Source organism: Alligator sinensis, unplaced genomic scaffold (genome assembly GCF_000455745.1).
Source record: "Alligator sinensis unplaced genomic scaffold, ASM45574v1 scaffold829_1, whole genome shotgun sequence".
In the NCBI taxonomy this organism is placed as follows: domain Eukaryota; kingdom Metazoa; phylum Chordata; order Crocodylia; family Alligatoridae; genus Alligator; species Alligator sinensis.
Genome location: NW_005842399.1, coordinates 617,843 through 629,512, shown reverse-complemented (window position 1 = coordinate 629,512; position 11,670 = coordinate 617,843). Strand labels below are relative to the sequence as shown.

Below are 11,670 nucleotides of genomic sequence, written 5' to 3'. Positions count from 1 at the left end.
AGAGGCTGGGCCCTACCTCATACTGAGCAAGTTTTTGCAAAATTGGTCAGTAGCAACTGGGGACTTCATACTGAGTAATTCTGTGAAGGAATGAGTGTCTTCAACTCCACTGACTTCTTTTTCCTCTCTCTCTCTCTCCCCCTTCCTGTATACCTCACTATTCATGCATTTAGCCTTTATCACCATCTAATATCACCTCAAAGTCCCTGATGGGGGAAAAGTCTCAGCCTAAGTGCAAATTATTTGTTAATAGTAATAAGCGTGTTGTTCATTTTGTAAAGCACTAGCGTTGTCAGGGGTTGATGTTTCAGTTGATGGAAGTTGTCTTTTCAAGCAGACTTCTGCGGATGTAGCTTTCACAGTCGGTGTGCTAAAGGGCTACGTGAATGTTGAAGCATATCTTAGACCTGCTGATCCTGCCTGTGTTCATTAAATGTGTTTCCTGTTCCCTGCCCCTGGTCTGTTTGGAATATCTTTAGCTGGGTGTTGTGTCCACGGAAGGAGGCTTGGTTGAGGGTGTCAATAAGAAGCTGGGACTCTTCGGGAACTTCATTGACATCTTCAAAGGAATCCCTTTTGGAGCTCCTACGAAGATTTTGGAAAACCCCCAGCCCCATCCTGGCTGGCCAGGTGAGACAAGGATTTTGGACCTCCGTTTTCTCCCCTCTACCCTGGGCTCTTCCTTCTTGTGCAAATTTGGAGGCCTGGGTGCACAACAGGCTGTTGTCTCCTTTCTCCTAGGTACACTGCAGGCCACCGAGTACAAGCCCCGTTGCATGCAGGCCACCCTAACCCAGACCAATGTACGTGGGAGTCTGGACTGTCTGTACCTGAACATCTGGGTCCCTCAGGGGAAAAAACAAGGTATGGGCTTGATGAGAACATGAGAGATGGGATGTTTCCTTTCTGTTCAGCCCTGAGCAGCCCGGAGCGATTGTGTGTTGGAGCCAGGCCTTCCTTGACACTCGCCTCTGGCCACCAGTCGTGTGCTCCCCCAGCATGCTGGCTGCACTGGATTCCTTGTGTTACACTTGCGTCAGCCAGTCTCCACCAGCTGCTGTCTTGGAGCCTTGTGTTTCAATAAAATGACCCTCTTCCTTGCAGGGCAGATGGGGAAGTCAGGCCCCCAGAAGGTTTGTGGTGACATTAGAGATGCCATTGGATTCATTTCCATGGAGAAATTGAGCGTCCCTTGGCAAGTAGAGACTGGAGTTTGTGCTGTGTAATTTCTCCCTGCTCGGTTCTATGTTCCCAGGCTCTTCAGCTCACCCTGTCACCAAGTCCTAGGTCTGTCATCGTGATAAATAATCTGCTTGTGCCTCTAGTTCAGTGACCCTGCAGACAGGTACTTTTATATTCCTCCTAAACTTGCTCAAGCTTGAAGGAGGTGAATCCTGTTAGTGAACATACCTCGAGGTACAGGGTGATGAGGATGTGGAAGGGGCTGGCTTTGAGTTGCATTAGCAAGTTTTCTTCTCTTCCTCAGCCTAACATCACTTTGTGGTTCCTCCCCACTCCAGTCTCCACAAATCTGCCAGTGATGGTCTGGATCTATGGAGGTGGTTTCCTCTTTGGAGGTGGTCAGGGTGCTAACTTCCTCGAGAACTACCTCTACGCTGGTGAAGAGATTGCGGTGCGAGGGAACGTCATCGTCGTGACCTTCAGCTACCGAGTGGGGCCCCTGGGGTTCCTCAGCACGGGTGATGCCAGCGCTCCAGGTACAGTAGCTGTCGCTCTGCTTTAGAGACATCAGTTCTGTCTGCCCAGGCTCTCCCGCACTCACCAGAGTGACTCCCCTCATCCACATACACACCATGCAGAAGGGCTGTCTTCCAAGGAAGGAGAGATCCAGAGGCTGAACTTGTAGGAAAGGCGGCAGATGGGTTGGATGTTTGAAGCATGCAAACCCCTTGTTCTGACACCACTTCCCAAAATGTGTAGGGCACAGGCCCAGGATCCGCGGATACCTATGATCTAACCTCAGCTTTAAGACAAGTAAAGATGAAGGTGTGTGAAACATGGACCCAGAGCCTGGAATCCCACCAATTTTTTTTAAATTCTCTGTTCCCTGAAAAATGTTGTCTTCTCTTGTGCAGGTAACTATGGGCTGAGGGACCAGCACCTGGCCATCGCCTGGGTGAAGAGAAACATCAAGTCCTTTGGAGGCGACCCCGATAACATCACCATCTTCGGGGAATCTGCTGGAGCTGTCAGCGTCTCATTGCAGGTGCGCGGTCATCGCCAGGCCATGGCAGGGTAGCTTTTCCTCTCTGGCAGAATGCTGCAGGTTCCCTAGCGCAGGGCTTTTCTCGCTGCAGGTGCTGCTCTGCGTGGCAGTAGGTACAGCTACATGTGGGTTAATAGATGTCCCTCCCCACAGGGTGGAAGGGGTCCTGAACTTGTGCTTTTCTTTGTAGAAGCTCTGTTACTTTGGATATGTCCTCTTTAAACTCTCCACGCAGGTCTGAAGAGTGCTGCTTTCCCAAGCACTCCTCCTCAGGCTTCCCCTGCTGTAGAAATCTGTATTTCAGTCTGTAAGACTGAGTTGATGTTGGTTTCTTATACTGCCCCTCTCTCTGCAGGAGCCAAACTTTCATTGCCTGAGGCCTTGCAGCTCCTTCCTCCCAAAGTTACACAGGTCCTCTTATGCTGTGACTTGTCGAGCAGCAGCCACTGTTTGGAGCCTTGTGTAGAGCCGGAGCACTTGGCCTTGGCCTGGGAGGCTGTCTGGGGCTTGCTAACAACCAGCCTTTTTCTGTCTCTCCTGCGACACAGACTTTGTCACCCTACAACAAGGGGATGTTCAAACGAGCCATCAGCCAGAGCGGCGTGGGCCTGTGCACGTGGGCTATCCAGGATAAACCTCTCTTCTGGGCTACCAAGGTAAAGTAAGCTCCGAAATAGGGCAGTAACCCACGGTCACTCTCGGAGGTCGGGGGGAGGAGCTGCAGGGTGGGTCCCATGCCCAGGAGACTAGGTACAGTAAATTCACAAAGTTGGGTCGCACTAGAACCTGCGCTGCGCCACCAGGCTAGGAGAGCTTTTGCAGCCAGCCTGCCTGCCGCTGGCACCCTGCTGGTACGTGGAAAACAGCAGGCTGAGTGGGTAGAAGCAGTGATGGCACCTGAAGTGTCTAGAAAGGGACAATACCCCTCAAAAGGAGCTGTGGGAGCATTTCTGAGATTCAAAAAACAAACCAAACAAAACCCCGCTTCCTGTCCCAGTGTGTGGGAGCTGGGCAGTTGGCTGCCTGGCTGCACTGACCGCAGCTACTTCCTCTCTCGTGTCCTGTAGATTGCAGAGAAGGTCGGCTGCCCTACGGACAACACCACAACCTTGGCCAACTGCCTGCGTGTTGCAGACCCCAAGGCAGTGACGCTGGCCTACCATCTGGAGTTGATCGGCCTGGCATGTGAGTCAGTGGGCCCTAGAGCAGCGTTTCTCAACCTGTGGGTCACGACCCAAAGTGGGTTGCAAAAATATATGAAAAGGTTGCAAACTTTAAAAATGGATTCTCCTTTAGAGATGAAAAACATGGCAAACCGTGGTTTTGTTTGCCCCCCACCCCGAGGAGATGCAGGTGGGGGGCAGTAGGTCAGGAGTGAGGGGCACTGGGTCGGGACTAGCCATTGATGTTTACAAATGGGTCCTGGTACAAAAAACATTGAGAACCGCTGCCCTGGAGGAATACGTGTCTGAGCGTTGTTCCCATCGAACTCAGCCTATTGACTGTTGCATGGAGAGCAGGCAGGCAGGCAAGACACTTGTTTTGAGTTTGAAAAACCAAGATTCCTGCCATCTTCTCTGTGTGAAATCATACAAGCAAATGCACCCCTTTGGGCTGACTTGGGCATGCCCACAGTGCTCCTTGGGGACCAGAGGCTTGAGTTTTGGAGTGGGAGCGGGAGTCTTACCTACAACGGGGATTCAGAAACAGTCCCTGGCTGCTGCAGCTGCAGCATGGCCTGCTGGCCCTCTTACAGCAGCAGTACATTGTCCCTGCACCCAGCTGCTGCTGCTGGAGCCATGCCGTGGGGCTCCTGCTGCCCAGGCACTGGCTCCGTGGGGCTAGTGCCCTGCTTGCACCCCAAGTTCCCGTGTCATTGGGGACCTGGTTCTGTGCTTCATTTTCTGTAAAAGCCATGCTTGTCTTCCCTGCAATTCCCACTCGAGTCGGCAGGTGGCCCGGAGGCACTGCCAGACCCACAGGGCTGGGGGAGCTGCACCATTGCAGTCTATGTGGGAACAAGTCTGCATGATTTTCGCAAATATTGGCCCACCCCACACAGCTGGAAGCTGCAGCTTAGAGCAGATGGCTGTGTGCCCCTAGACCAGGCAAAGCCCCGTCCTCAGCAGTCACTGGGGAATCCCCACTACCCTCAGTCAAGCCAGGAGTTCATCCAACCTGTTTACCTGAAGCTCCCTCCTTGCAGCTGTAGGGCACGTGGTCGGTCTGCTTCCATGTTGGATTCATAACGATTCCTTGCTTTCCTCTGCATGCAGATCCCCTTGTCCACTACCTTGCCTTCACTCCTGTCATTGATGGAGACTTCATCCCAGACAACCCGGAGAACCTCTTCGCCAATGCAGCAGACATAGACTACATTGCAGGCGTGAACAACATGGATGGGCACATCTTTGCTGGGATCGATGTCCCTCGCATCAATCGTCCACTCAAGGACATCACTGCGTAAGTGCAGCTGCCTTAAGCACACGTGGAAAAAGCAAGGTGGACTTGGGTTTTGCTAGGGGAGAGACAATGCTAGAGAAAGGCCTTGTCGGTCAGTCCCAAACACCTTGGTGTAAGCGAGACCCAGGCCAGAGGAGCACCTACGTAAGTGTTTTTCCCCTCATGCCGTGAGGGGCATGGGCTTGGTAATGGCAGAGCTGCTCCCAGGAGGAGATTGGGGGAAAAGGTTTGGCCAAAGGAACCAAGTTCAGGAGGACCTGGATTTCATAGACAGTAGGGGCTGGAACGGACCTTGTGAGATCGAGTCCAGCCCCGCCACCATAGGCAGGAAGTCAGCTGGGATGTCACCACTCTACCCACCTGCTTCACCAAGTACAAAAATGAACTTTCTTTGAGCTGATGCCTTCTCTCCAGAAGCTGGACTGAGATCGCCAGGCTCTTCCGTCCATCAGATAACAACACTCAAGGGCGTTATTAGGAGCAGGGCTGCCTTTGAACTGGAGGCAGCTATTTCATGTCTCTAGTACCAATTCACTGGTCCCTGCTGTCACCCCCCTCTGCTTTAACAAGTGTCAGGGAGCCAGGGTCTGTCTCTGTGACCACTGGACCTATTACAATCTTTCTAGTCAGTAGGAAACTAAGAGGTGCCATGGGTCTTTTTTTTTTTTTTGCAGGGATGATTTCTACAACCTGGTTCGAGGGCTGACCATGGAGAAGGGAGCAAGGGGAGCAAACACAACGTATGCCCTCTACACCCAGGTGTGGGGCCAGAACCCAGATCAGGAGACCATGAAGAGAACAGTGGTGGACTTGGAGACCGACTACATCTTCCTGATCCCGACGCAGCGGGCCCTCAATCTGCATTACCAGAATGCCAAGTGAGTCTGTGCGAGCAGTAGCACATGCTGGGCACACTGTGGGCAAGCTCAGGATATAGCATTCAGGTGGGAGCTGGGTGGGCCAGAAATGGCGCAGTGACTGGGTCTGCATGGGTAGGTTTTGTTTTTTATTTACCCACAAAGAGTTGCAGATGTAGTCCAGGACGCTGGGGATTTAAAAAAAATCCCAATTGAACTTTTTCTTTAAAAACCCCCAGTCAGCCACTGTTCCCCGCCAGTTAGGCAGGAGGGGAAGTTGTTTGCTCTTATTCTCTGAGCAGTGAATGATGAGAAATAAATGAACTCTGTCTCCTATGTTTCCCTAAGATGAGGTGACAATGCTAAGAGGACAGGGCAAGCTGCTTGGAAGGTCTGGGGCTTAGAGTCCTCCCTGGACACCTAGCATCGTGCACGACTGAATGCCAACCGTGCACATGAGTGTCTGCGTCTGTGGCTTTGTGAATCACCATCGCTCCAGCCCCAGCTGCTTAGCATCTATTTTTGCTTACACAGGAGCGGCAAGACTTACAGCTATGTGTTCTCCCAGCCATCTCGAATGCCCGTCTACCCCAGCTGGGTAGGGGCAGACCACGCAGATGACCTTCAGTATGTCTTTGGGAAACCGTTCACTACCCCACTGGCCTATTTCCCACGGCACAGGACTGTCTCGGAGGCCATGATTGCTTATTGGACCAACTTTGCCAGAACAGGGTAAGGGGCCTGGGCTACAAGTGGTAACACCAACTCCTGTCTATCCATGCTCCTACCTGTGGGAGCCTCAGTCTTGTAGCCTGTACCTAGGCTGCTCTGGGTCTCCATGAGCGGAGCATCAGGGGTACTGGAGGCATCCCACCAATTGCCTTGGGATCTTGAACGATGGGGAGCTGGGTCGGGGAGCCTGGGCTGTGGGGAAGTGCAGACACAGGAGTCTGTTCTCAGCATACAGGGCTTCTGGAGGCTGAGGTTTCCCCCTAGCATCAGCTCCTCTCTTCTTAGTCCTTTAAGCTCCACTGCCTGCAGTGGGAATCAGGCTTTGAGGGCTAAAGGCAGGATCCATGCTGCACCTTGTGCTGGTGCGGGGAGCAGTTCAGCTTGGGCTTGTTTTGGCTGCCTGCTTGGCGATTCCATTTTCTACCTGAATGCTGAGCTGCTGCTTCCAGTTGGCGAGGCCCGTGATGTTGGCCTCAGCAGTGGCAGACACGTGGGTAGTGCTTTCCCATGGCGCAGCTCACTGGAGACTGTGGGAGAGGATCCTTCAATGCAGGTGTTGGCGTGTTGCCTCATGGCTTTCCTCAGACTCCTGAAGGGTCCCTCAGTGCTGGGTGTGGGCTTTGGAAGACCCCAGGAGAAGGCTGCCTGGCTGCACAAGCGTTCCCAGTTCGGAGTTGGGACACTTTGTTCTGGGTTCAGGGGATTCGTTACTGGAGAGCGATATCAGATCATCCATCAGTCAGTATCTGAAGTTTGCAGAGCATGGGAACCAGCTCTCTCACAGGGTCTTAGAGCTTGTGTGGAAAGCCCCACATCAGGCTGCAGCTTGCTAGGGGAGCTGGGCTGAGTCTCAGGTTAGCTCCGTCTCCAGCTGCAGCTGTTGTTTTTACAGAGACCCTAACAAAGGGGCATCGAGTGTGCCCATTGCCTGGCTGCCGTACACAGCCGAGGAAGGCTACTACGTGGAAATCAACAGCGACATGAGCTACAACTCTGTGAAACAGGGTCTCAAGGCCCCCTACGTTAAGTTCTGGACAACAGCCTACCAGAACCTGCCTGATGAGTCTTCCTCTTTCCTGGACGAGTAACAACCCCGTTAGACTTTACTGTGGCTTTCTGTGTGTTCCTGTTTGTAAAGTCGAAATAATTAAATGCTCGTCTCCTGCTGAGCGAGTTGTGGCTTCTTTTTAACTGTCCTGTGCACCAAGACTTCCCAAATAACAGCCAAGTCCGGTGTACTGGACACTGTCTCCTCTGAAAGGTGCACACAGACTCCTCTTCCACAGAGGCACTCTCAGCCCCACGTTTGTACCTATAGTTGCCTCAATCACCCTGATGGCAGAAACTTGCTCAGGGACTCTTTGCAAGGTTGACTTCACATAGGGCCTCTCCCACAGAGGAACTTGGTTGCAAAGCACCTATATTCCTGGCTCTTGCCCTACACCATCTGCAATAAGACTGGCTAGAAGCACGACCCCTTAACACACCTCTGCCTACCATAAACACAGCCTGAAAGGTAGCTGATGTGCTACTACCGCTTGCTCTTAATTACTGGAGCACTCTGGACTAGTAAAACAATGGGAATATGACCTAAGTCACCAGCGCCCTGGCTGCACGGTTGAGATAGAGTAGGAAGGGATGCTACAATCCACTATGCTTTTGCTTGCTCTCAGTGATGACTGCGGCCGAACCGTGCATTATTAATACAGCGGTAATTCACTGGAGAGGTAGGTCATCAGCCTCCTAGTTAATTTGCTGGCCTCCCCCTGGACAGCAGCAGCAGGACTGGATCCGATTAGGAGGGGAAGTGCCATGAATGTAAAGCAAAACTAGATTCAACAGCATTGACTTATAGCCCTCCTACCTGCTGCTCATCAACCCGTTAGCCCACTCACTTCCTCAGCAATACAGGAGCCCCTGCACATCCTCCTCTGCGGGCTTTACTCCATATCTGTTCCCTTGGACTTAGCTGGGGGCCTACATCAGTCAAGGAAGACAACGGCACGGGGCCCAAGGGCAGGGTTGTCAGAGCATTGGTATTTTATTGCAAAGACTAATTACATGACTGTGTACACGTCACACTGGGCAGTGTGTACCTTCACAGGAGTTGTTACAAAATCCGTATCATACAGTCAGCTACGTTGATCACCTACGCACAGGGGGGCACTTCAGAGTCTGCCGGCCCTTGGAAAGACGGTGGGGAGAGAAGGCTGGTCTGTCAACTCTGCCCTGCATTTAACCTCAGATGCAGGCCAGTTATTGAGGCACGAAGCAGCACTTAAGCCAAGAGTAGGCCAGTGTTACCATAGAAGGGGCAGTGGGCTGCTAGAAGCACAGGCAGCAATGGAGCATTTGCTGGTCTCCCTACTGGGTGGGACTTGTTCCTGCCCTCCGAGGTGAAGAGCCATTTCACAGGAACCGTTTGCCCTGAAGTCTGCATGCCCCCCATTGTCTTACCTTACAGGCACTTTTTGCCACGGTGCTGCTCAGAGCAGGGCTATAGTCCAAGGCCTGGAGGCCATGGCATGTGCTGGCTGAAAGAGAGGCCTTGCTGAGAGGAAAAGGGTCTCTTCCTCCCAGACAACACGGGACCACAGCATAGACCTCGAGGAGATGATTCACACTGGCAAGAGAGGAAGAGCTGAAGGCCCAGCAGAGGCTGGAAGGGCTGGGTTAGCAGTGCAGAAGAGCAACAGGTCGTTCAGCAACAGGAAGAGCAAGCCCAGTCTGAGGCATGCTGACCTGCTGTGCTTGGCTGAAGTGCTTTGGTTGCAGAAACGGATGCTGAGCTGGCTAACAGGTCCCTGAAGGCAGAGTGGGGAGAGAGAAGGCTCCAGCAGAGCAAAATGAGTGAAAAGGGCTCCAACCCCTGCTTCAGGGAGGCGATGGCTCCCTTCATGTGCAGGGGAAGGCAGGGGGCTAAAGAAAGCCACAGCAGTGCTCATAGGAGACACACTACCTTTTCTAAGCTGTCCCAGTTAGGCACACGGACAAACGTCCTTCCTAAGAAGCCAAATGCCCAAGGCAGATGATGTCCCAGGTCCTGGTCTGACTCTCAGGGTCCCGGGTAGAGGTTGCCACCTAACCCCTGCAGCCTCTTGCATGCAGCCAGGTGCCCTGGACACTGTCCTGCTGCAATAAAGCCGCTTCTGCAGTTCCCCCCGTTTCCTCCCTTGTGCCTTAAGCACCAGCCCGGGGGAAGCACGCATACGAGGAGGCAACTTCTACTTGGGGTCCTACCGAACCTGCTCCAAGAGGGGCAAAGCTCCTGACTTTCAGGATAAGGCCCTGGGTCCTTGCAGGGATGCAGGACACCAGCTTTGTTACAAAACAGAGATGGAGGAGGAAGGAAAGGCCCCAGGACAGGTGCTTGAGCAGGAAAGGCTGCTGGCGGGTCTGGGAACAGAGGGGCCCCCTTTGGTTAGTGTTTCTTACAGTGATCACAAGCGAGGCCCTTCTCCCAGGTCACGCAGGACTGTGTTAGCCAAAGGAACCAGGGGGCTTAGAAAGACTCTCTTGCCCCCAAGCACACAATGAAGCAAGGCAGCTGCCAGAGAGCTCTCTCCCAGTCACTTTAAATACAAGCAGGCAGGGGGGCAGGTTAGTAAAATGTACAAGTCAGTTCGGTCTATTTACAACCAATAAATATTGCAAAAAAATTCAGTAAACAGGTTTTTTTGTACAAAAATGTGAGTCCCTCCCCCCCACCCCCCTATTGTCCATGTTTTAAAAAGTCTTTAAAGCCCGAGGCGAGTGGCACTTTCTGCGGGCGGCACGGACAGAGGCAGGCGTTTTGTGTTGTAAACTGCTCTGGTCCTCTCCGCTCCCACCCGGGTCGTATAAAAAAAAAGCCTATTTACAAACGTCTGTACAGGAATTGGAGAAAACGATGGCTCCTCCTTGTTCCGCTGATGGCTCCCCGTGCTTGGTGAGGGGTGTTTTAGCCTCCAAAGAGACACTGGCATTTGATCTTTGGTGCAGGTTTGAAAATGACGGAGCCTGGGACGTCAGAGTCCAGCCTGGCAGACCATGGGATCGGGGGAGTAAAAGGAGGAACGACCAGGCTTCCAGTGCAAAGTCCCAGAGAGCACCGAGTGCCTGCTGAGCCATCTCACGCATCCAGAGAACGCTCCTCCACAACCAAGTGTGGTGCTGAGTGGCTTCATCCTTCCCAATTTAACTCCCCCTTCAGGGCAGCCACGTGCGGCTGCAGGGGCAGGCAGGTGGCACAACGTCCCAGGAGAGAAAAGTGGGACCTGGAGGTAAAGCAGCCCTGGGTGATGGCAGAGCACGGGCAGTGATGCACCCAGCCCTGTTGCTCCCAGGGAAGTTCCTGCCGACTCCCCAGCGACAGCTGGCGCGCCCCTCGCTCCCCGTGTATCCCAGGCGGACAGATGTGCTGACAAGTCGCCAGTCCTTCACTCTTTCAGACAGAAGGCACCTACGGCAGAGAGGCGGGGTCTGGCGCTGGGCAGCTGGATGGCTGTGGTGGTGGCACACGGTGGAAGAAGAGACGCCAGCCCCCCTCCGTGTAGAAAAGCCCTGATGGAAATGGGACACTGGCTGACACTGCCCCCCTCCGAGCACCGTGTGCGCTGTCAGTCCACCTGCACGCTGCCCTCACCCCCACCAGGCTGGCAGCCAGGCCCAGAGTAACCTGCCCTCAAGGCCCAGTTGGTGAGGGGTGCAGCGAGGGTGAGACTAGAAGATGCCTTTGGCGATCTTCAGGCCCTTCTGCTTCATCCGGGGCAGGGTGGAGCTGGAGCCATGCTTGATCTTCACCCCCTTGGAGAAGCCCCTCTTCTTGAGCACAAAGTCATAGTTGGCAGCAGAGTTCATGGCGTAGAAAACGTTGGCGTTGTCAGGGATTTTCAGCTCTGGGAGGACACACGGACAGAGGTTGGGTCAGTCACCCCGGTGCTTGGCTGGGCTGAAGCTACCTTCGTAAGGGGAAGGGACGTGTAGGCAGGGAGCTAAGTGGGGCAATGCTGGACCTGCTGGGATGATGGGGAGCCTGGGGGAGCAGCAAGGCCCCATGAAGACAGGAGCGTAGGCTGTGCTTCCTGGCTGACTTGGGGCTCCTGCAACTATGCAAGGTTCCCTGGTCCACAGGAGACCAGGGACGTGCTCTGCCCAGCAGTGAGGTGCGGTGGGCTGGGGTGACAACTCATTCTCCAGGCTCAGCACTACAGTAGCCTTCCTATCGTATTTATGCCAGACAGGGAGCTGGCAGATCCCCAACACCCCAGCCTCTCATGTTACAGTCCCCTGTACCTCTTTCCTCTGAGATGATCTGAACAAGCTCGTAGTCTTCCGGCCGGTCCCCGTCCAGGTTGTGTTTGGCCATCGCCTTGCGAATCACCACCGGGGTCTTGTCTTGGCTTGTCCCCC

At 53.6% G+C, this 11,670-nt stretch overlaps 2 protein-coding genes across 5 annotated transcripts in view; one reads left to right on the top strand and one right to left on the bottom strand.

The window, feature by feature from the left end:
• CEL (carboxyl ester lipase) overlaps positions 1-7,497 on the top strand; it is an 8,282-nt gene extending 785 nt beyond the window's left edge. Inside the window, exons 2-11 of the mRNA XM_006029821.2 lie at positions 480-630; positions 742-864; positions 1,521-1,718; positions 2,097-2,227; positions 2,776-2,883; positions 3,295-3,412; positions 4,504-4,690; positions 5,365-5,568; positions 6,082-6,279; positions 7,172-7,497. Coding sequence (XP_006029883.1) covers positions 480-630; positions 742-864; positions 1,521-1,718; positions 2,097-2,227; positions 2,776-2,883; positions 3,295-3,412; positions 4,504-4,690; positions 5,365-5,568; positions 6,082-6,279; positions 7,172-7,367 — 1,614 coding nt within the window. The 3' untranslated portion in view covers positions 7,368-7,497. The remainder of the gene's footprint in view (positions 1-479; positions 631-741; positions 865-1,520; positions 1,719-2,096; positions 2,228-2,775; positions 2,884-3,294; positions 3,413-4,503; positions 4,691-5,364; positions 5,569-6,081; positions 6,280-7,171) is intronic.
• An 804-nt stretch (positions 7,498-8,301) lies between these two features.
• RALGDS (ral guanine nucleotide dissociation stimulator) overlaps positions 8,302-11,670 on the bottom strand; it is a 73,488-nt gene continuing 70,119 nt past the window's right edge. For all 4 annotated transcript variants that reach the window (XM_025211285.1, XM_014522802.2, XM_025211286.1 and 1 more), the window contains 2 exons: positions 11,554-11,666; positions 8,302-11,156 (listed from right to left, as the gene is read on the bottom strand). In XM_025211285.1, the coding sequence (XP_025067070.1) occupies positions 10,981-11,156; positions 11,554-11,666 (289 nt within the window). In that variant the 3' untranslated portion in view covers positions 8,302-10,980. The remainder of the gene's footprint in view (positions 11,157-11,553; positions 11,667-11,670) is intronic.